The 26988-nt window shown below is 41.1% G+C and overlaps 2 protein-coding genes across 7 annotated transcripts; one reads left to right on the top strand and one right to left on the bottom strand.

Moving 5' to 3' along the window:
• Window positions 1-350: 350 nt before the first annotated feature.
• Window positions 351-9537, top strand: zgc:112083 (uncharacterized protein LOC550461 homolog). 3 transcript variants are annotated; one of them, XM_039783456.1, is made up of 10 exons: window positions 351-482; window positions 1008-1197; window positions 3069-3295; window positions 3377-3488; window positions 3582-3734; window positions 3830-3904; window positions 4570-4690; window positions 7560-7698; window positions 7784-7908; window positions 8597-9537. In XM_039783456.1, exons 2-10 carry the CDS (start codon window positions 1047-1049, stop codon window positions 9027-9029), a joined length of 1536 nt encoding a protein of 511 aa, XP_039639390.1. In that variant the 5' UTR covers window positions 351-482; window positions 1008-1046; the 3' UTR covers window positions 9030-9537. The 3 variants fall into 3 exon arrangements, with proteins under 3 accessions (XP_039639390.1, XP_039639408.1, XP_039639400.1); XM_039783474.1 differs by having other exon boundaries at window positions 406-423; XM_039783466.1 differs by lacking the exon at window positions 351-482 and having other exon boundaries at window positions 490-1197.
• Window positions 9538-14937: 5400 nt separating this feature from the next.
• LOC120547795 lies at window positions 14938-22426 on the bottom strand. 4 transcript variants are annotated; one of them, XM_039783494.1, is made up of 7 exons: window positions 22206-22425; window positions 20184-20396; window positions 19121-19255; window positions 18879-18953; window positions 18661-18729; window positions 18122-18245; window positions 14938-18028 (listed from the first exon to the last, which is right to left on the bottom strand). In XM_039783494.1, the coding sequence occupies exons 3-7, from the start codon at window positions 19211-19213 to the stop codon at window positions 17148-17150; spliced, it is 1242 nt and encodes a 413-aa protein (XP_039639428.1). In that variant the 5' UTR covers window positions 19214-19255; window positions 20184-20396; window positions 22206-22425; the 3' UTR covers window positions 14938-17147. The 4 variants fall into 4 exon arrangements, with proteins under 4 accessions (XP_039639428.1, XP_039639420.1, XP_039639441.1 ...); XM_039783486.1 differs by having other exon boundaries at window positions 19121-19258; window positions 22206-22424; XM_039783507.1 differs by lacking the exon at window positions 19121-19255 and having other exon boundaries at window positions 22206-22424.
• Window positions 22427-26988: the final 4562 nt, after the last annotated feature.

Raw genomic sequence — 26988 nt, 5'->3', positions numbered from 1 at the left:
TTCAAAGCCTTATGTCATGGAAGGTTAAAAATGTGTGATATCACATTTTTACAGACTGTAAAGTAGCCTATAGACTAGGAAAGACACTGGCCAAACCAGGGGTATATACACACAGTTAATAATAATATATTAATTATTTAAATAATAATAATTATAAGAAGCAGAAGAAGTAATACAAATTCAAAATAATTAAAGACATTTATCAAACACATAATTAGTTTTAATTGCCTTAAGGTCTCTTATCGTGGTTGCATATTGGTGCCATGCATAGACAGTTAAAGAAAGATTGGTGCAGGTCTTGATTTAAAAAAAGAGGACGAAGAAGACCAACTTCCGGTAGTTTGGCAGTGACCGGAAATAAACAAAATCAGACAAGCTGAAAGGAGGGAAGAAGAAGAAGAAGAAGAAGAAGAGGAAGAAGAGGTAGAGGTAGAGGTAGAGGTAGAGGTATCTCAGGTAACAGAGCTCCTGCAGTGATACTGGTAAGGAGCATTTACGAAACTCCGTGTATCACAAGTGTCGGAAACATTAGTGTGGGTTTACAAATCCCCCATTAAAATGTCAAACGGTTAATACATTATGACAAACGTTAGCTGACTGGGAAATGTCCGACATAGTTACATTACAAACCTGAGACAGGTTCAGCGTTAGCTAGACTGTTACCCAAACAATTATAACGTTACTATAAACACATACTAAGCTACAGATAATGAGCAGTTAGCTAGGTATTGGTTTCGTTAACGAGTAAACGGGCGGAAATAAAAAACGCTTGCAAATGTTTTAGTTGTGTGTAACCTTCAGCCAGTAACTTTCCAGCTAACTAGAGCTGACGTCGGTTGAAACATTTGTTTAAGTGAGTTAGCCTGTGTTTAAATTTCCAGCCACATCTAGCTAGCATTATAGGCTAACAAGTGAAATCGCCACTCAGCTAAGGTAACGTTATTGTAGCCCGCCGTCTATTTTCTCTCTCTGTTAAAATGTCTGTCGCTGTATGCTTTTCTGTTTAGTTGGTGATTGAGTGCTGCTGACACACAGTGATCGCCATCATGATGACAACCAAGAGACTTGACAATTTTGAGGTGGTGTGTGAGTGGGCTTCGTGCAACTTCAAGGGCCACACCATGGAGGAGCTGAGCGATCATATGTCACTGCATTTAAATGACTACCTGGGAGACAACGATGCCTTAGAAGAGCTGGGTGAGTGAGGAGGATACGAGACAAACACCAGGCTATGGGTCACATGTAGGGCTGGGAGATATGACCTGAAATCAAAATGACAGTTGTCATTCCAACCTTTGTGTAGTCAGGGCATCTAATTGACATCAACATCTGATTTGCACAAGAGACTATAGCACAGTAGAATAAATAAGTAAAATAAGTACAGTAAAGATACCTGAAATTTCCCCTGTATTTGTATTTACCTGTGGGATATCAAGATTTAGCCAGTCATGGGATCTCATCTGTGATCTGTAAAGATGTGGCACACAGAGGCCCCTTAAGCAAGATACATTTAAAAATGTTAGTGTGTAGTTCTCCTCTTGTTGGTCCAACGATGACTACAATGTTTATCTCCTGTAATGGGATAGCACGTCACAGACATGCTGTGATCAAGTATGTGTTTTCTATGTCTGTACGTTTTCTTGGCGATTAGAGGTGGGGAAAAAAAAATCGATTCTTAGATGCATCGCGATTCTCTTTTTGAAAGATTATATCTCAATGCAGAAATTTCCCTAAAATGGAAATTAACCCTGACCACACTTGCTTATAAGCATATGGTCAAAGTACTCAGCGTTTTATGACGGAGGAAAACTGAGATTTGTGTTATTTTTTTCTTATTTACAATATACCAGTATTTGAGTGCCTTAACTATTACAGTAAGGAGTATGGCCAATGAGTTGAACATTTTTCAAAATAAGTAGAGAAAAAGAAAACACTTTATGCATTTACACCCATAATGTAAGTTATGTCTAACTAAACAAAAAGATAATGGAAGTAAAGTCACCTGTTTATTTTAATTATGGATCATCACAAATGTGCTATGTTCTGTAGCAAATTCTGACACAGTGAGAAAAAATAAATCATGTATAGATGTATAAATCTTTTTGATGCATCAATAGTAGTTTTATTATCGCATCGTATTCCTTGGTATCAAATCGTGCTGTGCCTAGAGATTCACACCCCTATTGGCCGTGAACTGCGTGACGCTCGGGGGATCAAACTAATTCCTTGTGTTTTCTCTGGAAGCAACAACTATTTTCTGCCCATATGACTGACATGGCACCTCCAGCGGTTTCTCCAACGTTTGAGTGAAGTTCTCTGTTTGAGTTAGACAGGAGCATTGCTGTTCTAATTTTCTCTGCTATGAATGAAGCCACACAAAGGATACGAGTACACACTGAATGACAGTGAAACTGGTTTAGAAGTTGTTGGACTTTCAGATGCATTAGAGGACTAGGCAATAGTTAGTTTGAAGGAATCTACTGAGAATACTGATATTGCGTATATCAGTTTGGTTAAAGGTTTGTGTTGTTAAATGTTCAGTTTATTACCCAGCCCTACTTAAGGCTGTTTAATGCTTCTGCGGAGGCTCCACACAGAGCTTTCGCCGTAGCCTACGTAAGTGGCCTGGTGTTTATACGTGTGTGTGTGTGTGTGTGTGTGTGTGTGTGTGTGTGTGTGTGTGTGTGTGTGTGTGTGTGTGTGTGTGTGTGTGTGTGTGTGTGTGTGAGAGAGACGGCGATTAGCTTTGGGGCGAGTACTGACTCTAGAGTCATAGTGAGAGACCACGGTGAGACATCTTTAGCAGGAAAAGTTAACCCTCTCCTTGATTTCATGTTGTTTTTTGGAGAAGGAGAACCAGGAAATGAGTCAGGGGAAATGCAACGCTACCAAGCCACGGCCGAGAGACGTGCGTGTAGTTACACGGGGGGTACGCCGTCGATTCGGCGCAGAAGCATAAAACAGCCTTTAGTCAAACCCAATGGGTACATTCTGTACAGGGGGTATATTAACTAATAACATTAATGGTCCTTTCTTCATTGCAATAATTACTCCTTCCCTCCCTTTAGAGGAGTATGCTTGTCTCTGGAATGGATGTGAATTTGTATCCATGGGTAGCCCTGTGGAGCTGGAGGTCCATGCCTACTTCCACAACTACCACGGTAAGCTCAAGTTCGTTGGGTCACAGCTGCTCAAGTCCCGCCCTGATCTGCCCAGCTGCAACCAAGGCTTGCACAGCAACAACCTGGTTCCTGAAGGATCAGATGGATACGTTTGCCAGTGGGAGCATTGTGATGTAGGTATTTTTAAATAATCATCTGTATCAAATGACTGATAGCGCCATTATTATTGAACTGATCTTTTTGTCCTTATATAGAGTACATTTAACAATCCTGAGTGGTTCTACCGACATGTGGACAATCATGTTGAAAGTGCTGAGCCGCAATCTCTCCAACAACATCAGCTGGCTCTCTTCTGCCCCTGGACAGGTACGACTGAGTAAGAGGAAGTCAAAGAGACGGTCCTGGTATGTCTATCTTTAGGTCTAACCTTATCTGTACTTAATGTTTTTTTTATCATAGGCTGCGATGCTTTCTTCAAAATCAGATACCGTTTGAGAGAACACATGCGGAGCCACACTCAGGAGAGACTTGTAGCGTGTCCTACATGTGGCAGCATGTTCTCCAGCAACACCAAGTTGTTTGACCACCTACACAGACAGGCTGAGCCAGTAGGTGAGAAGGACACTTCATTTTTCTAGGATGCTGATGCGCTAAATGTATTGCTTTAATTCTGACTTACGTACATTTACCTCATCTCATTTGAACAGAGTCTCTGGTATGTGAACATTGTGGCAAAGCTTTTTCCAGCGAGAGGCTTTTGAGGGATCACGTTCGTCAACATGGTAATCATTTTCTACAATTCTAATCTTAAATTCTTGTTACATTAACATTTTCAGGAATGCTTTGGTCAGATCTTAGTGAGGACTGATTACTGTCTTTTTGACAGTGTGATGATGAGCTAATTATCACTATTTGAAATATGTAGTGTTACATCCATTGTAACTATTGCGTTATATTATGTTAAAGTTGCTGGAAACTACAATGGCTTATTAGTGCATCTGTAGGTAAAAATAAATAAAAATGACGGATCTGGGGAAGGGGAATAATCGGAGAAAAAAAAAGTTGTAAATGTACAAGAAATAAACTTGGATGTTCTCTGAGATTAAAGTGGTACATTTATTAAAGAAAAACTTAGAAATCTTTTGTTTTTATTGTCAAGGATCCACATTATTATATATTTTTTAACCTACAAAGGGCCTAATACACCGTCATAGGATTTTTCAGTCCTGATCAGATTGTCATTATGGCTGTTGATCGTATTATTGTTAAAGATTGAAGGAGGTGTTTACTCACTAATCGTGCATGGAAAAATGTTTTTCATTAAGGCAGTTTAGGCCGTGATGCAGTCCAGTCCATTTAGATGTTCATCAAAATCACATTGCCATCCAGTTAGTTATGTTCAGACTGGCAGGTTATATTTAATAATTACTTTTTCTTTTCCTTGCAGTGAATCAGGTGAAGTGTCCCTTCTGTGACATGACCTGCACCACTTTGGCAGCTCTGAAGATCCACATCAGGTTCCGCCACTGTGATGAGCGGCCCTTCCCATGTGACTTCTGCGACAAAAGGTAGACCTTCAAAACAGCCCCTTTAAAGGTGCAATATGTAATACTGACAGCTAGTGTTTAAAATAGTTACTGCAGTACAATTTCAAAATACTGGAGAGAGTCGTCTCCCCCGCCCCCTCCTCCCCAGACTCCACAACAATGTCGCTAGACGCTTGTCTCACATAGCCAGACATTACTTCAAAGCACAGCGGAGTAGCTAATGTTAGATGCTGGCTATACTGACAGTCATAAAAGCCCATGCTCACGCGGAGCTCTGTAACCAACTGACAGACACACTTTTTTGGCTTAGAATAGGTAGGAACAGTAGGAAGCGCTAAAAACAACAACCTCGCTGTCCTCTCCACCCGACTGAACACACTTTATTGGCTTAGAATTACGGCAACAATCGCTAAACACACTGCAAACTCACGGTCCTCTCTTCCGTATTTACAGCCCCCCTCTCTTGTCTTAAAATAACTCACTGTTGTCGGCTCCGGCCGCTGAACAGGCTACACGTTGTAAACAGCCGTGGCCCGCTAGCCTGGTCCTCCGGTAACTTTAGCAGTTAGCAGGTTTAGCATGGCGGCGTTAGCCAGGACCAGTCGGGATCACTTTACTGGCTGTGTCTCAGTTGTTTTTGTGAGTAACCAACTCGGGTACTCTAGCTATATAATTCAGCGGGAGTACACAAATGGCTGTCCCTTGTAGCCGTGATAAATTACCCTGAAGCTAATGCTTACCGATTCAGTAGGAAATTAGACAACTCTGCGTCCTTTTGGGCTCTAAACTGTCTCCATCTTTCAAATACATCTCCAATATTTACCAAGGGTTTGTTATGTCTCTGGTCACGTAACTGTTAGAAACATGCCGTTTTATTTTTTAGGTCGGGTAGAATCTATCTCATATGATCCCTTTCATTTGTTTGCTGCTTTCATGGCTGTACTAACGTTACAGCTTTAGCGTGCTAGGTTCACGTTTTTACAGGTATATCTGGCAACCTGGCCTGGCTGTCAAACTGGGAAGTTTGTAACAACACACAGGCCAAAACACAAACAGAAATTCCATCACAGAGTGGAAATTTCCAAAGGAGAAAATACTGGCATTAGCATTGTTAGTTAAATAGCATAGATAGTAATATCAGCTTAACATGTTTCCTTAATATCTGATGATGCATTGGGGTCATTTTCGGATTTATTACAGTAACTATATTACATATTGGCCCTTTAATATCTTCTCCATATACAAACAGGAGCTTTACCTTAAAACTACCAAAATATGGCCTTATGAAGGTGTCTCCTTAACCATCACCCTTTCATTGGATTACCAAACAATGGAAAAACCTTTTAAGTAACTTAATAAGTCAACATTTTGTAGTAATTGTCCTGTGTATGTACTGTTAGGGTCTCTGGTATCTATCTTAACTAATTTGATTTGCAGAAAACTCGTGGTTAAGGTTTCAAAATATAATTAAAGCTGCGAGCAGCGATGTACGGGCCCTCGCGCCTCTGCGCGCATCGGGGTTACCGGCGGACGCCGCTCCTTGCGACCGTGCATTTGCGTGGCACTCAGACACCGCAAATCGTCAACAATGAAAAGGGAACTCCCTGTCGAGTTTAACGATACCTCACACAAGACTCTACGTCATACGGTTCATGACCCCCCCTTCACACAAGACTCTACCTTAGATGAGTGAGCATTTATGAAAGGGGGCGTGGCTTGAACATAGGGGGCGGGCCAAACCATCACCAATGAAGAAGGAACTCTCTGCTGAGTTCAGTGATTCCTCACACAAGGGTGTACCTTAAACGGTTCAAATGTTATGAAAGGGGGTGTGGCATGGTCAATTTTGGCCTGTAGGTGTCCTCAGGCCTGGACCCTTGTCAATCGTGAGAAGTTTCGGGCAGATACGACAACGTAAACTTCTTTGTTCATCGCTAAACACTCAAAATGGCCGCCACGCCCACACCGTCTGACGAAAAGTTTTTCTTTTAATAACTTTTCATCGTTAAGGTGTTGGGATGGTACAGACCAAGTTTGAAGTCCATCGGATGAAATCTCTAGGAGGAGTTCGTTAAAGTATAGCACCTTGACTTTTAGGCCTACTTCCTGTTGCCACTAGGGGGCGCTATGACTTTAAGTAAATATCGGCCTTTATTTGTCCTCAGGGTTGGACTCTTATGAATCCTGAAAAGTTTCGAGTCAGTTGGACAATGTACACTCAAGTTACACCCACTTCCTGTTTCGGCGGTGAAACGCACAAAATGGCAGCCCTGCCACGGCCACGCCCTATGACGCAAAGTTTTTCTTTTAACAACTTTTCATCTTTAATTTCTTAAGATGGCACAGACCGAGTTGAAGTTCATCGGATGAAATCTCTAGGAGGAGTTCGTTAAAGTACGACATGTGGAAATGGCCAAAATTGCACTAATTTCGAACTTTGAAATCAAAATGGCGGACTTCCTGTTGGGTTTCGGGTATGGCTGTAAGCGCTTATGTAATTTTTGTACATCTTGACATGTTACATATGTGTACCAAGTTTCGTGAGTCTACGTTAAACGCACTGCAGGGGCTCAATTTTTTTAACTTTCTAGGGGGCGCTAGCGAGCCATTTTTGTGCGCCTATTCCCGAAACCCTTAAAATACGTACATTTTCACCAGACTTGATGCGACCGCCAAATTTGATGAGTTTTTGAATATGTTAAGGCCCTCAAAAAGCCAATTCATTTGACGGGAAAATAATTCCTTCAGTTTCAATAGGGCCTTCGCCGCTGTCGGTGCTCGGGCCCTAAATATTGTTAGTAATCATAACATAATTAGAATGTAACCTTTGTGTAAAGTTGTATTTAAAGACTGTAAACTTCTGTTGTTATGTGTATGTGGGTGTTTGCAGATTTAAGAACCAGCGCGATCTACAAAAGCACACAGAGGTTCACAACGAAGGCACTGTGTATCACTGTACAGTGGAGGGCTGTGATTATTCGTGTCACACATTCCAAACCATGAGCCACCACTACAAGAGAGTACACGAGGTGCGTTAGATCATCAACCTGCTGTAATCTTGTTGACTGCTAGGACGCTTTCTTGTTAACATCATCACATGATATTTACCAACAGGTCGGGGGGATGTCCAAATATAAATGCCATATCTGTGATAAGGTCTTCTCCTGGTGTTACACTCTCACACTTCACCTTCGCAAGAAGCATGAGCTGAAATGGCCTTCTGGACATTCCCGCTTTAGGTACGTCACAACAGCCAATTGCCAATGAACAGTGGTGGAGGAAGTATTCAGATCCTTTACTTAAGTAAAAGTACTAATATCACACTGTAAAAAATACTCTGTTACAAGTGAAAGTCCTGCATTGAAAATGTCCTTAAGTATTAAATTATGTTAGTGTCATTAGGAAAATGTACTTAAAGTATTAAAAGTAAAAGCACTCAATGCAGAAAAACCCTCATATTTTAGAAACTGGAAACTATAAAAACAGTTATGTGGTTAATCATTTCAGCTGGACTTGTAGGCCTGTATATTGTTGGGTAGTTTCATTTATAATAAAACATCGTATTTTATAGACTGCGTGTGTTTTGTGTGCAAAAATCTTAATTTGTAAAGTACTTAGTAACTAAAGCTGTCGGATTAATGTAGTGGAGTAAAAAGTACAATATTTCTCTGAAATGTAATGGAGTAGAAGTAGAAAGTGGTATGAAAAGACAAAGTAAAGTACAAGTACTTAAAATATGTACTTAAGTACAGTACTTGAGTAAATGTACTTAGTTACATTCCACCACTGTCAATGAAACAACAATTTCTCGGTTCCACTCTCCTTCTCAGCCCTCAGGGGTGCATCAAATGTAATTCAAATAATAATGAATAAAGACTGAAATAATAATTATTTAATGCGTGGTCGTTTCATGTGCTTTCTTCACAGATACAGGAAGGATGTAGACGGCTTCCTAAAAGTAAACATGGTGCGGTTTGAGACCGTGGAAGTGACGAAGGAGATCATGAAGAACATGGCCAAAAAGCCACAAAGCCTTCGGAAAAGCCAGAGAACCAGCAGCCGGAACAAGAGGGCTGCGGTCGCGCCAGAGAGCGGCCGAAGCTCTCCCGCAGGATCGTCCTCGCCCTCCTCCAGCTCCTCGTCCTCGTACTCCTCGGAGCTCTCTGGAGGTGAGGACGTTTCATCCCAGCCCAGCCCCAGAGGCAGTGACTCTCCTGTCTACTGTGTCATGAGCACCATCCCTCACATTGAGGAGGAGCCTGGAGGATTATCGCAGGAGGACTGCGATGGCAGCGGGACATCTGGAGCAGTCCAGGCCCTGACAGAGGTTGCAAGGGGCCTGGGCATGGACGTGGTGTGATTCCTCCTCGCTGCGCTGCACCATGCATCCATCACAGGCACTCTTGTAACTGTTAGGCAATGACATTGGTTTGCCTCTTGTATTTTTGCTGTGTAGCTGCCAGTGAAGACTGGAATAGTTCCTATCCAAAGCTTTCTCGTGTTCTCCAGTGTTTTATAGAGTGGCGTTACATTGAGATGGATATCTCTGCACTGGTTTTGGAGACATTTTCATTATAGCAACTCTTATTAACTCTAACGCCTCAGCTTGGCTTTGTGACGTCGCTCGTCTATGGGATTGCCTGTTAATCCTGTTAATGTTTCTGACAAAGCGTACATGAACGAGATGAGTTGAAAGCACTACCAAGCTAGTTCTATGAAATGTTGTTCTTTACACACCACGTTCCATTGTCCGTGATATTTCCATGATGTTGCCTGACAGAAGATTTTTAGAAGACATTATTTTTTTAGCGTAGCCTTGGAATGACGCTTAATTTTATTGTTACAATACATTTTTGATACAAAAGCAAGCTTTTCTTGTATTGTTTTCTTTTATTTTCTTAGTCAAACTTTCTGTAGGGATGACAATGTTGATTGGTCAGTCGATTCAGCACTTTGGTCCAGATTTGATAACGGCTGTCCTGACTTTTCATCTAGCACCATCATCGGGTAAAAAATTGAAATGTCCAATACTTTCGTTTATGAGCAAAACTAACTACATTCCCATCAGCTTCAGCTGCGCTTTGTGTTTACTGCCAATTAGCAAATTGTAGCATGCTAATGTGCTAAGCTAAGATGGTGAACAATCAACCAACCACACTGAATTCGTTTTAACTTTTTTCCTACAAACATGAGCATTAATATCACCTGACCAATTAAAAAAAGAAAAGCAACCACATATTTAATAAAAAAAAAAAGGGAATTGTTACAGCATGACTGTACAGTTGCAAAAAAACATCAATGTCAATTTTTAAGACCACCATGCATTATTATGAATCTTAATTGCCTAATTAAATCTGTTCTAGTGCAAAGAGTAGCCTATTGTTTGTTAATACTGGAGGCATAATCAAAAGCTTCCCACTTTCTCTGGTTTTTCATATGATCGGGCAGTGTGGAGCTCCATTGAATTAAAGCAATGGGAATAGCTGTACTCCTTATCTGTCAAACAGACCGATTTCACTATTAACCGCCCTTTAAAACACGACGGTTGATTAATCGTAAACGCTCCGCTACACCGAGTGTTAACTGACTGCATGTGTGCAGTTCTTATTAAACCTCCTTGACAACATAAACGTTCGCTTTTGCTCACACACACGGCGCATTTTAGGCCGTGGTAGGATAACTTAATGCTGCAATTTTTTAACGTTACATAAAGTTAGCAAACTCCAGGAAAACACCGAGCAGAGCCAGCCCCTGACTTCAGGACAGCTGCAGGTGCAACGGGGAATTAAACCCAAGTTGGTAAGCTTGCTAGCGACTTTGTTTATTAACGTTGTTAATTGTTTGTTAGCTTGTTAACGTTACCAGTTAGCTAGTTCACGTTGGCCTGTTTAATGTTAACAGTAACGTTACAGTTTAGTTAACAGCTAACGAGTCAGGAGCCGACGTTTGCATTTTACAGACAGTGAGTGCACTGAGGAAAACGTTACGTTGAGAGGCGAAACTCTGCAACAGCTCAAACATGTCACTGACGTTACCACTTATCGTTACTTACTTAGCTACTCCTCTTTATCCACTATGAGACTTAAGGCTGCAAAGAGAGCCCTGCATCGCATTTATTCCATGGCGAGATGCTGCGACAGGTGGATCTCGTCTAGCAGCTCTTTCAGAACCACCAGCTAGCAGGGCCGTTTCTAGCTTTTTGAGGGCCAAAAGGACAGCACTGTTGTTGCCAACTTGGCCTTTGTTTGTGGTGTGACTGATTCATCTCTAAACTCTGTTCTTTTCAGATGAATTTAAATAAAAAAAGGTTGACGATTGATCATATAATAATTTTCAGAACATCCAATACTGTTACTGTTCTGTTCAAAAGGCAGCAATAAGTAACACAGTAAAATCTAGAGTGTTCATTATTTTTGGGGCTTTTTATGGCCTTTAATCGACAGGATAGCTTGAAGTCAGGAAAGGGAAGAGAGAGGAGGGACGACACGTAGCAAAGGGCAGCAGGTCGGATTCAAACCTGGGCCGCTTCCAAGGCCTCGGCCTACATGGGGACAGTGTTGTATAAAGTACTAGAAAGCAATACTCGAGTAAAAGTACAAGTATCGTACTAGAAAAAGACTTTGGTAGAAGTGAAAGTTACCTTTTAGAATATTACTTAAGTAAAAGTCTTAAAGTATCAAAAGTAATTTTCTGATATTTAATGTACTTACTTGTAAAAGTAAAAGTTTTTTTTTTTTTAAAGCAAGCGGTTAGAACTTTTATTGTGAACTTTATTGTGGCTTTCTTATAGTAAAGCATAAAGCATATTCAGGGTTCCCATATCTTCTTAATCTCACTCATCAAAGCAAAATCACATTCTTTTCTAGGACTTTTCAGGCACAATTCTCTTAAGTTCAAAGAACAAACAGCATATTTTTAGAGCTGACAACAATGTACAGAAACATTTCATGCAAATACGGCCACGCTGCCCTGCAAATGCAAAAGACTTTAACTCACTAGAGTGTGAAACTGAGAAAAATGACTTTAAAGTTTCTGTGTTGTCCAGACAAAAGTATTATAGGTAGGACTCCCAAAATTTGACAACTAGTTGCTATAATGAAATGTTTGTATGCAAAAAATTTTGAGCTCATAATTGACCTTTGACCCTTGTTTGGCAGTTACTGTACTCTGCCTTTGTATCATGTGCCAAAAACAAGCAGTCATGCGAAGGCAAAAGGCAGTAACTGACATATAATCAATATTTGCTTGCTGTTCATCATACTTACATCCATTATAAGAACACCTAACCAAGATCTAGTCATCATGGTATTTGTTTTAAATTATAGAAGACCTTTGGTTGTTCCTATTTAGTGCTATAATGATCAGGATAGTGTGGCAATACTAACACAGTAGAACAGTATGACAGATAAGTTACTTTGCAGTACAGTATACAATATGAATAAATACAAGAAATATTTTCTCAAAGAATTTAATTATAATTGAATACAAATATTTATTGTTTAAAGGGGTGATAGAATGTAAAACTGATTTTACCTTGTCATAGTTGAATAATGACAGTTTAGTGGGTAACTAGGACATACATAGAACCTCTAAATCTCATTGACACCTCTTTTCTCTGCAAATCTCACTATTTGAAACTACCTCTGAAAACGGGCGAATCTCAACGAGCCCCATAGTTGACGTCAACTATTGCGGCTCCTCCTCATTTGGCTCTAGTCTCTCTTTGTCACGCCCCAACATTTGCATAGGTTACACAACTGATCTGAGATCAGTTAGTCTTCTGACTCTAGGTCGTGCAGATCTCAGAAATTGTATACATTGTTCATATGCTATTTTACCTTTAAATTCACTTCTGAGACTTTTTTATGCGAGAAATCAACTATGTAGAGGTCAAATACAGGCCGTTCTACGAAAATTTATGTCTAATTGGAAATTTTGTCCAACTGTGTGTCGGAGTTCAGAGGCTGGTGCTGCCTGTGTAGCTGCCTCGCCGCCTGGCCGGCCTTCCTTCACAGACCCCGGCCTGCTGTGAGGTAGATGGAGCTCAGTCACGGCTGGCAGCACACAGCACTCCATACCCGCGCAAAGTCACCGTTTTGGGCTAATGGACTACGAAATGCCGCTACTCTGACAGAGCTCCAAGGCCTCCAACTCCCCTCTTCCTGCTAGCTAAATGCCCGGTGTATGTGAGTGAAAGCGCGGTCAGCGAGCTTGTTACGCCAGCATTCTCTTACCACAGGTTCCAGTTAATCTTTTAATGTGTGTAATTATAATGTGTTGGGTTATTTAAACAAACGATTGGGGAAATAAACGCCGCTTGTCCGTGAGTCTCATTGATAGAGCCTGCGGCTGGATGGAGCTCTATCAATGAGAGCTAGCTAGCTAGCCTCCTCTTAGAATTCCTCTGGAATTCACAAAAATTCATTAACTTGAAATCTGACAACGTTGTTAGGTTTATAAGACATTTAGTTAGATGTGTAAGTGGCGTGACGAAATTCAAACTGTAAATATACTCGAATTAAGGCGAAAAGGAAGCTAACTATCCGTGATTTGTAGCTAGGATTGAAGGGACAGTCACAGCTAACGAAACACCTAGCTAGTCTTCACAAATATTAACTTGAAATCGGACACCGTTGTTAGGCTTATAAGACATTTAGTTAGATTTTGTGTAAGTGGCGTGACGAAATTCCAACTATATACTCGAATTAAGGCGAAAAGGAAGCTAACTATCTGTGATTGGTAGCTACACATAGCTAGGATTGAAGGGACAGTCGCAGCTAACGAAACACTTTGTCTTCACAAATATTCATTAACTTGAAATCGGACACCGTTGTTAGCTTTATAAGACCTTTAGTTAGATTTTGTATAAGTGGGGTGACGTGTGTAACATGTGGTAAGAGATTGCTGGTGTAACAAGCTCGCTGACGGCGCTCTCACTCTCATACAATGGGCCATTTAGCTAGCAGGAAGAGAGGAGTTGAAGGCCCTGGAGCTCTGTCAGGGCAGCAGTGTTGGTAGTCCCTGCTGTGGGTTGCCAGCCGTGACGGAGCTCCAAGTACCTCATAGCAGGCCGGGGTCTGTGAAGGAAGGCAGGCCAGGCGGCGAGGAAGCACCGGCGGGTGGCGAGGCAGCACCAGCGGCTGAACTCCGACACACAGTCTTACCAAATTTGCAATTAGCCATCAATTTTCGTAAAACGGCCCATATTTGAGCTTTATATAGTTGATTTCTCGCTTTAAAAAGTCTCAGAAGTGAATTTATTAACGAAATAGCCCGACAAACAATGTATAACTTTGCAGTGTCTGAAATATGAGGCCTGCTGCCGAGTCTCCCATGTGTTTCTATGTAGTTTGCTCAAACCAATCAGCGTGTAGCTCATTCTGAATATTCATTAGCATACCATATTTGGAAGAAAAGCTCTTGTTCCAAATAGAGCCATATTCACAGGGTAGTTAAGGGCCTAATAAAATAGCATTCGGGCAATTTTCAGCCCAACCAATGTTACATACCCCATTAGGAGACCTTAACCCTTGTGTTGTCCTTTGGGTCCCAGTGACCCGAAGGACAACACAAGGATTATGTACTTCCGTTTACTTTGTTGAGAATTGCTCTCTAAACCCTGTTTCTTGTAAAGTAAGTAAAGTTTATTTCTAGAACACAGTTCTAGACACAGTTTAAGCTGACCAAAATGCTGTACAAACAAGAACTAAGGTGCTGTATTAACCCTTGTTTAGAGAGCAATTCTCAACAAAGTAAACGGAAGTACATAATCCTTGTGTTGTCCTTCGGGTCAATGGGACCCGAAGGGCAACACAAGGGTTAAGGAACAGTGTAAAATACCCTATATAATCATTCTATCACCCCTTTAACAATAAATATATTATGTTTAACACTTTTGCAAGGCACTGTATCCGTGTCATATTCTCATTAGGGGATGAGCCCCCCCTAAAGGTCTGATCCTAGACTCGCCCCTGGTTAAGGGTCACCGAACTGCGCAAGATGCACAGTCAACAAACTCGACTTGGATTACTACTTTTTAATTCTGAGATAACATTTAGGTTAGCCTACTTTTTTGTACGGACGTTAGCGATAACTAGCTAGTGTAAGAAAATCTCTAAAAGACGTGTCACTTAGATTTCTGAGGACGAAGGAGAGGCTTGGGTCGAATTGAAAGTTAAGCAAAAGTTTTAATTGAACAACACCATGAAAAACGACAGTCAAAACACAATCAAACATAAAACATAAAACACTGCCAGCAGCAGACTGCAGACATGCTTCCCCTTGTGGGGACACAGTTAGCAGCCATGCGACATGACAAAACAATACACTGTAAACAGCGGTCTTCAAATGCTTCCCCCTGCGGGGTCACAGATTGAAGCCCCGAATCTTTCTCCTGATCCCACATTTATTCCTCTCTCTCAGGTTAAGGACACACCTCTGACTTTCAAGTTTACTACAGGTCACAGACAAAGGTCATTTATCTTGGTAGTGCTGATTATATTCAAGTTTACAGAGATACACATTTTCTTTGTTCTAAACAAGTCTGGCCCAACAGAGGGTGGCTCCCCCAAAACAGATACAATAGATCTCCATGTGTGGAGACAAGGAGCTTTCTCCTGTATGCTAAAGGATTGATATGACCTCTTCTGATTCTCTAGAAGCTAGAGAAGGTGTGAGCCAGACAAATGCTGATTAGTGTAGTTACTTGATTAGATTTAGCTGCAGGCCCCATTAAACAATGTTTTCAAAATATAAGCATGGTTTTAACTTTTTACAACCTAACAGTCCACCCCTTCACACCTTAAAACGGTGTGAACAAAAAAGTAGACATTAGCAAAGTTGTAAGAACTAAATCGTAATCTATATAAGAAATTCATGTCCTCTGACCTCATCATCTGACTCCTCATCAAGGAGGTTATTTCTCTTAACAAAATATGTTAGCTGGTTTTACTTTCAGTGATTTGTGTCTAGGATTCTATTGAAGCAAAAACAGATACACGTAATTAAATCAGAAGATATTAAAGCTGTTGACCAGGTAAAGACAATGGAAGGGAAAACCTCTTCGAAATCAAAACCAAATTCAACTTTCCACACTGCACTTCAAATACTGCACAAGTAATAACTAGTCTTCAAATCTGTAATGCAATCAGATGGGTTGAATCTATTCAATAGCAAATATGGGTTAATGGTGTAAGCTATGTGAAAGCACAGAGAGCAGCTGACAGCAATGTCCATTGTTGCAAAAGCTGCAGTATGGGGAATCTGAAGTCCAGATTTTTGAAAGTTTCATGTTCAATTTTGTCCAATGGAAAGAAAGTCTCTGGGGACAAAATCTCAGATTGCTGCTGGTTCATTCTCATGCACCCAGCATCAGGCGGCAACGTCACCAAAAACCTTAGCAGCCTATGGCGCACTCTTGACGTCACATTTGTGCGCCTAGCTTGGCTGCAGTTGCTGTAAAAAATGCCCTCATCCTTTCTGTCCGAAGATTTGGCTGAACATTCTGGCCCTTTACCAGTTGACTGGAAGGTGACAGATCAGAGGGGAGCCCAGGGTCTCCTTGTGGATTTACTGCTGACCCAATTCTCCTCGCTCCCCTTGTTGGCATTGGTAAACCATGTCTGACACCTGTGGATGTCATCACTGGCCTCTCCCTCCTTATCCCTCCTGTTTCTGAAACATGAAGGTGGACCGGCTGTGTGTGCTGCCTGCTCCAGACTGTAGGAAAAAGCCATCCTTAGCTTTCCCGGTGCTTCAGCAGGGACTCCAGTCTCCATGCTCTGTCAGGAAACCACCGCAGGAATTCAGCAGCAGTGATGCTCCATGCTCTCCGTCAGCGTCTGGTCAGACGAACTGGGTTCCTGTAGGCACTATGAATCTGTCCACCTGGACCTGGATTTCCTTGAACAGCTAAAGTCATCTGGCTGTATGACAGTCTCCATCAGCAGGAATCTGGAGGCTGCTTTCACCTGTGAATAAAACGGCTGTGACAAGCCGACACACTTCCTTACAAAAAGTCATATTGGTGTTTTCATTTCTGGGCAATGTCTAGGTGTGAAAACAAGGAAGAAGAAAAAATTTGATAGTTTGTCCTTGATTTGTCCATTAATTTCTCATGGAGGAGAAATATCTCTCGTCATCTGTGCTCTCCAAAGTCCTTAAGACAATGGGCAAAAAGCTTCAGTCCATAACACAATAAATGATCCCAAAAAGTCATGAGTCCATTGTAAACATACATATCATCAATTATAAAAAACATATTCAAATAAAAACACCACAATTTTCTTTCTGAAGGGGGGAAATGGGCTGCGTAATTAATCTTTTGCTATTACCTCAAACAGTTTTGACAAACTTGGTCAGCAAATTGCTATTTTTTGAGCAAATCAATGTCAGTCACGTGTCATTCTTTGTGCTCCATTCCATACCCTGAGAAGAAGATTAGAGCAAAATCGATAATCGTTGCATCCCTACTGGAGACTCAGGGCCCCAGGTAGGATGTTGCCAGATAGCCAGGATGGTGGAGGTGATAGTTCTCGTGGGGTGAGTGTAGAAACTCCCTCCCTCTAAGGTAAATTACCTTCTGCTGTCTCAAAGCACAAGGGAAATAAAGAGGTGGTGTAAAGAAACCTTGAAAAGCCTCTTTTTGCCTCTTTGCTACATGAGGTATCCTGACCGCTTTGCAGGTATTCAAAGAATAGTCTGTTAGGGTGTATTGTCTAGAGTGGAGATCCATTCTCTTGTGAGCATCCCACACTGGCTCCCATGAAGCGGTTTGGTAGGGATGCATTTCATCTCCTGGATAAGAGATGAGTCTCTGGGGTGTTTTGGTAACATTACATCTACTGCTGTTAGGATACAGGACGGATGAATCACTTATGTGTATGTGTTGCGCTGGCATGGTGTGTAAAGATGGAAGTGCGTGAGTTGTACTGAATGGCGATGGATCAGTGTGCAAAGTCTTCGAAGAATCAAACTGGTCCTCTACAATTTCCTGCTTCGCCCTCTTCACTTTAACGGAGCTGTCACTCTCTGGCTGCCTTTTCCTGTCAAGGGAGCCGCTGTGTCTGCCGTCAAGTTCAAGAGTCGCCGTTCGATCCCGAGATTTGTCTTTTAGAGGTAAATCCTTTGTTGTTTCAACTTGTTGCCTGCCCGGTTTCTTCTTTTCATCAAGTTTCTCTTTCCAGTGCAGGTTCGGGCGCCGTTCCAGTTTCTCCCTTTTGGCTGTACGGCTGTGGAAAGCCACTGGTGAAGATGTGGAAAGGTCAGGGGGATGACGTCTGTCCAAGCGGCTTATGTTTTCTGCTGTTTTTTCTGTTTCACTCCTGACTGCAGTATATGCCGAGTGTCCACATTGAGAGTCTAAAAAAAATGAGAAGCAGATCAGCTTTAATAATATGACCCATATTTTACTATTGCTAAAGGTGTTTCATATATTGTTTGCTTTACACTCACCTATATTTGGGTGGGTGCTGGAGGGCTGGTCTGATTCCTTATGTTGTTCTGTGTCAGGTAGACTGGTGGCCGGATACTCAGGTGTCAGTTCTCGATGGAGACTGTTGGTTTTTTGCTGCATTTTCTGTTAAATACAGTTTGTAAAGCACAACATTTGTTTTGGAATCTGATACAAAAGTATACAAGTCACCATGACAATATGTCTAAACTAAAAGATACCAGAGTTTTCTGTATAATATTTTTCCTATATGTTAAGCTCCTTAAAATTGAGTTTGTAAATGTTGCCTGTCAACTGAAAGACCTTATACAGACATGTCTAAACCGTTTGTAGTTATTAATAGGACAAATTGAAACAAAAAAAATGTGAAACATGCAATCATAATTTAAACATATTTTTCACATTATGGCTTCTTTTTAGATAACTAAATGAATCCCCAAATCCAGTTAAATTGATTTTAAAGTCAGACGCAAAATGCCTCAATTTGATAAGAAGGCGAAATACTTTTTATGTTTATGTGACTAAAATGTTGATGCATCACCTTGAGTTGTTCGTGGTAATAAATCTTCCATGCAATGGTGACATGGGCTGTGCCCCATCTCCTTCGTTTCTGAAATAAAATGTCAAAACATTTGACAACAAACTGTCAGAGGTGATTAACTACATTTTGTTTAATAAAAAAAGGAAAACAGAAGTAAGACAGTAGTTTTATTAAGCTGTATTGACATGTCAGTTTGGAGTGATGCATGCTGGACTCACCGTTGATCTGTAGGGCTTCTGTGTTGCGCTGTGAAAGGCAGAGGGCCTCGTTGCTCTGGGAGGGTGTGTGATGAACTGTAGCAAGAGGTGAAAGGTAATGACTTGAAATTATTCTTAGTAGCAATTAGGACAAAATGGCCGAAATAACATTCAGGTCAGAAAGGGCTTCAGATAGAAATTGGTAAAGTTGTGAATAAAATCAGTGCTAAATAAATGTAAACATCAGTGAAACATCTCCTTACGCTACTGTCCTGAGTTCCCATTGGAGCAGGTTGGATGGTCATGGATTGGTGCAGGATGGGTGTGAAGGCATGCTGGTGAGCGTGCTGATGCATGTGAAGATGTTTATCAACCAAGCTGTGCACATATGACGCAGACTGCTGGGATACCAAAAAGTTGTGTGTTCAGTTCCTGAGCAGGCAGAATGGTTTACTCTTGAGCAGGCGTTTTCAAAGTCTGCCACTGGATTCAGCATTCAGTTAGCTGTGGGCTACAACTTGAGCCTCACTTTCTTAGCTTATATTCAGAAAGTGGTACCTAAATGGCACCATTTAAAGGTCCCATGGCATGAAAATGTGTGTAAACCGAGCCTTGGGTATCCTGCTCTGCCTTTGAGAAAATGAAAGCTCAGATGGGCCGATCTGGAATCTTCTCCTTATGAGGTCGTAAGGAGCAAGGTTACCTCCCCTTTCTCTGCTTTGCCCGCCCAGAGAATTTGGCCCACCCATGAGAGAGAGACATCATCACACAGAAATGGCACATGCCAAGGAAAGCTCATTGTGGGACTGGCTCTAGTGGCTGTAATTCTGCACCAAGGCAGAATTTCGGGAAAGAGACTTCAGATACAGTATTAGGGGACCACTATGTCTAAATAAAAGCATCTAAAGAGCACCATGTCATGGGACCTTTAAAGTATGCTGAGCTAGTAGCTGCTCCTGTTTGCACTGTAATCTAGGATGTACAGACAACTGTCACTGGATTACTTGGACACTAATGAAAATTTAAATAAGGCAAGTCCCCCCCCCCCCATGAATTCTAAGCAAATGTATGGATGTTTATTGTAAGTCACACTCAATCTAAAAATATGTTTATTGTGTCTGTGTGTTCAGATTTGAGTTATGACTTGGAGAAGGAGTGCCATTTCACATGGCGTCTTTGCCTGAGCCTCACGTCTCTCCCTCACAGTTTGATAACCTCTGCTCAAGAGGAAAGGTTTTAACAGAGACATGTTGCAACTTAAACAAAACAGCAGACGATACAACAGTAATAAGTTGTTTTCATGTAAAAGAGTGTAATTGGTCATACCAGACTTTGGAGTGAGTTTTGGAGCTTGAGGAGCTTGAATCAGTGGGTTTGCTCCTGGCATAAATGAGGCAGGTTGAAGGCCCACTGGTTACACTGGTCTGAAGTAGTGTGTGGCTCAGTTCACTGGCAAGATGGAGCTTTTCTTGTTCAGGAGAAACTTAACCGAGCAGCCAAACCTCAGCAGGTTCAGACTCTTTTTGCTTAGGGATCACCCTTATAGTCAAGAAACAAACAGCACGAATCAGTTAACATTCACAGAATTATCAACACAAACATCTTGCAGCTTTTTTTTATTTATTGATTGATTTTTTTAAATTTATTTTAAGAATGCCAATACATAAACATTTGTATGAATACAAATTGTAACATGTATTATACTTATCATGCAATTTGCTTTGCAAAACACATGCAGTACAAATGACAGACTCGTAATCTAATAGAGGAATCCAGTGTGCCAATCCATTTACTTAATTTAGGATCCATCCGTTCTAAGGTCACACGATTAGTAATGCTGTTAGTGAGCACTGTGATATGCAGTATATCTGTTTTGAATATAAACTAGAGAGAGGAGAGGCTACACTATGCATTTACTGTGTTGTGTATCACTTGGGGTGACCAGATTTCCCGGAGCTAAAACCGGGACACTTTGCGCGTGACCGTAGTGCTTGTGCACGCACACGTTTTTTAACGTGAACATGTGCCAGTCCAGGTCTGACATATACACAGACAGTAACTTCATTATTTTGATCGTAGGCTCCTCATCTAATAATAAGTGTTTTTTCCTGTAAAATTAACAAAATTGCAGCAACAGCCTTTTTCAGTTTAGTGTGAGATTTATGTTGAGATTCTTTCTAAAAAAGATTCTTTGAAGTGTTATTTATTCCAATAACACCAAAAGAATTAAAATGATTTATTGAAAATTTTGAGCATTAACCACGTCATTTCCTGCATTTTGGTGAATTTTTATGCACCTATTTCTACCTTTTTCTGAATCAGTGTATGCTGCAAATATCTGTAGCCAAGGCATCATTTACTCCTCCCTCCTGTTTGGCGTCTTTTGTTGAGGAAGTAACCTCCTTAAATGTGCATATGACAATTATTCACCTCAGTGAGACCGGGACGTCTGGTCACCCTAGTATTGCTCTAACTACTGTTTGACTTGGGAAATCTGTGTACAAGTCAAACACAGACAGAAGACAGGACATCCATAAAGGTGGTGTATCTCTTTCCTGTTTGTGAGTTACTCCTCCATCCTGCTGTTCGTGTCAGAGCCCTTTTAACTTCTTAAGGCCTCAGCAATCCAATAGCCTTATCCCTCCTTTCTTACAAGATTAGCTGGAGGTTACATATTCTATGTTCTCTAAATTTCGTCCATGTCAGCGTGCCACAGAAATCTCTTAATCTCATAAAGGAGCCGTTTGTAAAGGAGCTGATTGTTTGAAGCGCAAACGGAGTGAATGAGGCATCAGAGACAGCTCGCTGTGTCATCTGAGGGTACTCGCCTCCAAGACGAAACACGCTTCATCACACACCAATTCACTTCTAATACTTAAGAACGTCTTGAGATATATTGATGCCTTTTTCCTTTCTTAATGGTTCTCTGGTATCAGAAGTTAACAGATTAATTCCTATTTAACACAAAACAAAATGCCAACAGATGAGTTATACACCTCAATTTAAAGCTGCAGCTGTTGGTTTGACAAACCGAGATATTTAAAGACTTCTTAGGCTCTGGAAATCTGTGATTTTCACTATTGTCTTACACTCTATAGAGCAAACGATTTAATAGATAATTTGGCAGATAACTGATTAATTGATAATGAAAATATGTGTTGTTTGCGGCCTATGTGTTGTTGAACATAATACCAGAGGGGGAAATACATATCAGATGTCCTTCTTGCTTGAAAGACAATAGATATTATTTTTTAGAGCACCCCTTAAATTTACAAAGACCAAACAATCTTCTAAGCATATGAAAGAAGGTAGGAATTAATCTAGTTTAATTTAAGCAAAACATTTTACCTGTTTAGTCATAGTTGAGGGTTATTTTCCGGTGAATAACATCCAGCACCTTCAGCATGTTTATCAGCCAGCAAAGTTAGAAGATAAAGACTTAAAAATATGTCCTTTTACAATATTTAAATATCAGCCACAATAATAGGAGAATGAATCCTGTTTTGTCATCCCTCAGCAGACCCTGAACACTGACTTCAGTTCAGCACTGTCTACCTGTGAGCTAGTGTCAGCTGTCTTTTACCCATGGGTCAATTAGTCAGTGTTACTTAACACCAGGAAAGACCATTAACTACTCGTTATGGCTTAACCCTAAGGTTGCCTTCTTGTCAACCTTTTTTTCGACGTTTTTGACGCCTTTTTTTCACCATTTGTTTTTCCTTTTTCCAACGTTTTAAGTTGTTAAATTTGTCTTCTACACATTTTCAGCGCTTATTTCTACGTCCCATATTTTCTGATATAAAACACAAATTGAAAATGGGTCAATTTGACCCGAAGTCAACACAAGGATTAAACTAATCCCATTAACCCCCTAAACCCTTCTGATTCAGTTTAGAGAAAGACCGTTTATGTGACACGGAGCGGCTTTCAAGACCTTGAATTTCCCCTTGGGGATCAATAAAGTATCTATCTAACTATCTCTAGAGACGCTGGAGAGAAAATCGGACCTACAAATAAACAGAACCCCACGTCCCTAAATAATGTGCATGTGGCAATGCCCTGTATCTAAACACTGTATTTAACCTTCATGCCTGCACTAACTAATTTGCCACCGGCTCTTTAAGGTTCATTTTGTTTTTAGTTTATGGCATTCTTTTGTAATTTTTTATATATTTTGGTATTTTAATATTTTTAGGTTATTTGACCTCTGAATTGCTAACCTTATCACTTTAAGGTGTATTATTCCAGTCCCCCCCCCACCCACACACACACACACACACATTTTATTACCCTATTCAATATTGTTGTATAGAATTGTAATAAAACAATACTATTTGCACGTGCATATTAAGTAGCCACATTGGTTTGTTTTGGTCCTATAATACATAAATGCTCCAGCAGAGGATGGTTAGTTTAGCCAGCAGTTAAGTTTACAAGAGTTTGTCCAAATTTCAAGATTTGAGGCAAACTAAGATAAACAGTTAGACTACAAACCGACAGCTTTTGTTGTATATTGTTTGCCAAAATTTGCTATTTAGAGTAGAGTAGAGCTGTGTTTGTGTAAACAGTGCGGTGGACGAGAGTGGACTGCCCAGACAGATCAGATTGAATTATACCGCTTCCTACATGTGTATGCATGATACGTATTTACTTTGAGGTTTTATTGTAGCCTACTTACAGTAACGAGTGTAGCGCTATCTTTCCCAGTCAGGTGCATGTGCTGCGCGTTGTAACACATCTCTGCTGTGTGTGTGTGCGTGTGCGTGCACACACACTGAACAGCGGGCATCGCTGTTCAGAATACAAAATCTAACGCTTATATCCAAAAGAATTGTGCTTGAAGCTGCAGTCCATCCAATTATAACGACCTCATCCACATTGTCAAAATCATTTAGATATTGAGCCATTACATTGAAAATCAGGAGCCTATGATTTACTATAACCATCCTAACAACACGCTACCTCAACCCCTTTTTCTAGTCTCCCGTTTCAGGGGTGCATTATGTCGGCAGGGTCATTTAAAAGGTAACCGTGACTATTGTGCGTCTGCCCTATTTCTGATGGCATGGCGGAAGAAATTTTGTCATGGCGCACCGGCACAATAAAATCAACATAGAGGAAACACTGTATTCTTATCTTTTGTATTCATGGTACATGCATTTTCAGTGCAGAAAAATACTTTGCACGTCTACAACATGAGACAGGTGCGTCGGAGGGGGACAAGCGGGTCAAAAGTTGCAAAGAAAAACTCCCGCACACTGTCTAACTTGCAAAAATATATTAAGTGTCATCATGGGCAATGTTTCGCTACTAGATCATCCTCAGGCAAATTATGTTACATCCTGAGAAGCCACCTTTTGTTTTTTCACCAATCAACAACTTCCACATGAAAAGGGGTTGTATTGAAGTTTAAGCTCTATCAATAGTAATGGATATGTGAATGAATGTTATTTATGCCTGATTTTATGTGGAAATTGTTGATTGGTGCACAAAAAACAGTTGTCTAATCATGAACCTATTATTGTTCACAATACTAAACACCACATATGCGTCCCATATGTGTACCACATGTCCCTCAGTCTCTTCATCACCTCATACATATTTTTAACAATTTCAGCCAGATCTCTGGATACAAAATGAACTGGGGAAAATCTGCACTTTTGCCGCTTAATACTTCTGCCAGGCATTCAGCTACCCCATGAAACATTCCAATGGTTCAGAACCATTGGCGATTTTAGACCCTAAATTTCATCTCAGCCCCCCTAAAAATTATAATAATAAATATTTTTTTTAAACCAATTTTAGTGCTTCAAGTTAGAGTTTGCGAACTTGTCTGTTAGTAACATAGGACAAACAATTACAGGTTCAAAGGGCTTGAAACAGGTTTAATATCCTGTGCGTCTGTCGCCAATGCTATCTGTAAAGGCCGTTTTACAGTTGTGCGGAGGCTCCACGCAGAGCTCTCGCCGTAGCCTACGTAAGTGGCCTGATGTTTATACTTGTGCGCTGGTGTGTGCGTCGAGCCGGCGTGTGTGTGTGGGGAGTGGGTGATAGAGCAAGTGAGAGAGTGACGGCGATTAGCTTTGGAGCCAGTACCGACTCTAGAGTCATAGTGAGAGAAAGTGTCTCCCCTGTGTTTTCTGACCAAGGTGGGAAATCTGTAGCAGGAAAAGTTAACCCTCTCCTTGATTTCATGTTGTTTATGGAGAAGGAGAACCAGGAAAATGAGTCGGGGGGAAATGCAACGCTACCAAGCCACGGCCGAGCGATGTGCGTCGCTGCGACGTGTAGTTACATTTTTCAAGAGGTGCGCGTCAGGCTACGGCGTAGGGCCGTCGATTTTTACACACAAACAGAAATGTAGTGTTGGCCAATCGGAGGTGCTTGTGCCAGACTCCCACCATTGGCTGAGTCTCTATCTGATCTGTTAGAGGGAGAGCAGAGGCCTGTACTATGAAGCAAGATTTGGTGTTAACTTCACCAAAAGTCACTTGGGTAACTTCAGGTTCAACCCAGGGTTTTGTGTATCACGAAGGTGGACCACTTGTTACCGGATTAAATCACCATGGTACTTTATGCTAACCTGGTTGGGAGCAGGTTATGTTGGAGATTAGAGATCAAGCAGTGTTAAAGCACCGCCTACTGACCAATCAATACTCGATTGATAACGGCGTCACCGTTCTTATAGTAGATCCGGTAGAGCTTGATGAGCAGAGAGAGAGAGAGAGAGAGAGAGAGAGAGAGAGAGAGAGAGAGAGGTGTGTGCTCAGAAAAGTTTAAACATTTAGAGACCGACAACTCCGTTAACATTCCCTGATGGGTATTTTTATGAAAGATATAGATTTTCAGAGGAGGGAATAACGTATAGGCTTAGGTGTCGGCTTCTTGAGCCGTATGTTGCCAATGGGCACGTCGGTTTAAATTATGTTTTTATATATTTTATTGTCTCTCACGATCGCTTACCACTGCCAGGGTTGCAACTGATAATAGGCTAAAGTTTATGGAAAGCAAAAGTGTAATTATGGTCAGATCTTGTGCCTGACTGATGGGGAAGTGATATTGATAAGCGTTGTGATTTACGCATAACAGCGTCGTCTTTTCTTTTTTTTTTGCCAGCTTTCCTTCCTGCGTTTTGCCTGTAAAACCGTGTCTGTGTTCTTCATATTTATGTAGAATTATAGTTTGCGCTTCTTATGTAAAATATGCGGCTCTGGTAGGTGTTTGTGATTGGTCGTGCTGTGCAAACCCTGCCTCTTTTATGTGAACGCGCGCGTCGCTGGATTGGGAAACCCTGGGTTGACTGAACTAGTTGTTATCCACCGTTGTGACACAGCTTATGCGGGACTGCGGTTGTGTCACGGGGGGGGTCACCCAACTTTTGTATTCATGAAACAGCAAAATTTCAAAGTGGCTTGTTTGGTGCATATTTTTCCATGTAGCTCTTAGTCTCGGCCCTCCTTCGCTACCAGATGGGTCTGACCCATGAGTTTGCTGGGGGCAGGGGGAGCACTGCCCCTCCTGGTGGCTGAAACGGATAATTGCATTGTTTAATAATTACTCTGGCATGACCAGATATTTTATAAATATCTTAAATAACAGCTGATGTTGTTGTTGTTCAGTAGGTAGCTCAGAGATTATCGGCTAATGAAATTACTGATTTAGTGGGGAGGGGGGGGGTAAGGCAACGTGTCAGCATTTGCCCACTCAAGTCGGTTACCACGACTAACTGCAGTCAGGTCGAGAGAGAGAGAGAGAGAGAGAGAGAAAAAAAAAAGGATGAAAGAACCCTAAACCCCATAATCAGCATCTTGATATGCCACACCTGTGAGGTGGATGGATTTTCTCGGCAAAGAAGTACTCATTAACAGATTTAGACAGATTTGTGAACAATATTTGAGAGAAATAGGCCTTTTGTGTGCATAGAAAAAGTCTTAGATCTTTGAGTTCAGCTCATGAAAAATGGGGGCAAAAACAAGGGTTGCGTTTATAATTTTGTTCAACTAACATTTTACTTTTCTACAGTACTACTAAAATCACTTTGCTGCTTTCAAACATATCAACTATAGCTTAAATGTTTAGGTTTCCTGATTAAATGCTTTAAAATAGATTCTTTGAGTTCTCGATCTGGCTT

The sequence above is a fragment of the Perca fluviatilis genome, chromosome 2 (genome assembly GCF_010015445.1).
Source record: "Perca fluviatilis chromosome 2, GENO_Pfluv_1.0, whole genome shotgun sequence".
NCBI classification, from domain to species: Eukaryota; Metazoa; Chordata; class Actinopteri; order Perciformes; family Percidae; genus Perca; species Perca fluviatilis.
The sequence above is the reverse complement of the archived record's forward strand: the minus strand, read 5'-3'. Positions and strand labels throughout refer to the sequence as shown.

Excerpts from the sequence above, each read along its gene's own strand:
- zgc:112083 (XM_039783456.1), top strand. The coding sequence starts at position 1,047 with ATGATGACAACCAAGAGACTTGACAATTTTGAGGTGGTGTGTGAGTGG. Across the intron at positions 7,699-7,783 it reads ACTACAAGAGAGTACACGAG|GTCGGGGGGATGTCCAAATA; the intron begins GTGCGTTAGATC and ends ATTTACCAACAG. Across the intron at positions 7,909-8,596 it reads TCTGGACATTCCCGCTTTAG|ATACAGGAAGGATGTAGACG; the intron begins GTACGTCACAAC and ends CTTTCTTCACAG.
- LOC120547795 (XM_039783494.1), bottom strand. The coding sequence starts at position 19,213 with ATGCATCAGCACGCTCACCAGCATGCCTTCACACCCATCCTGCACCAA. Across the intron at positions 18,954-19,120 it reads TGGGAACTCAGGACAGTAGC|TTCATCACACACCCTCCCAG; the intron begins GTAAGGAGATGT and ends CTCTTGCTACAG. Across the intron at positions 18,029-18,121 it reads CAGCACCCACCCAAATATAG|ACTCTCAATGTGGACACTCG; the intron begins GTGAGTGTAAAG and ends CATTTTTTTTAG.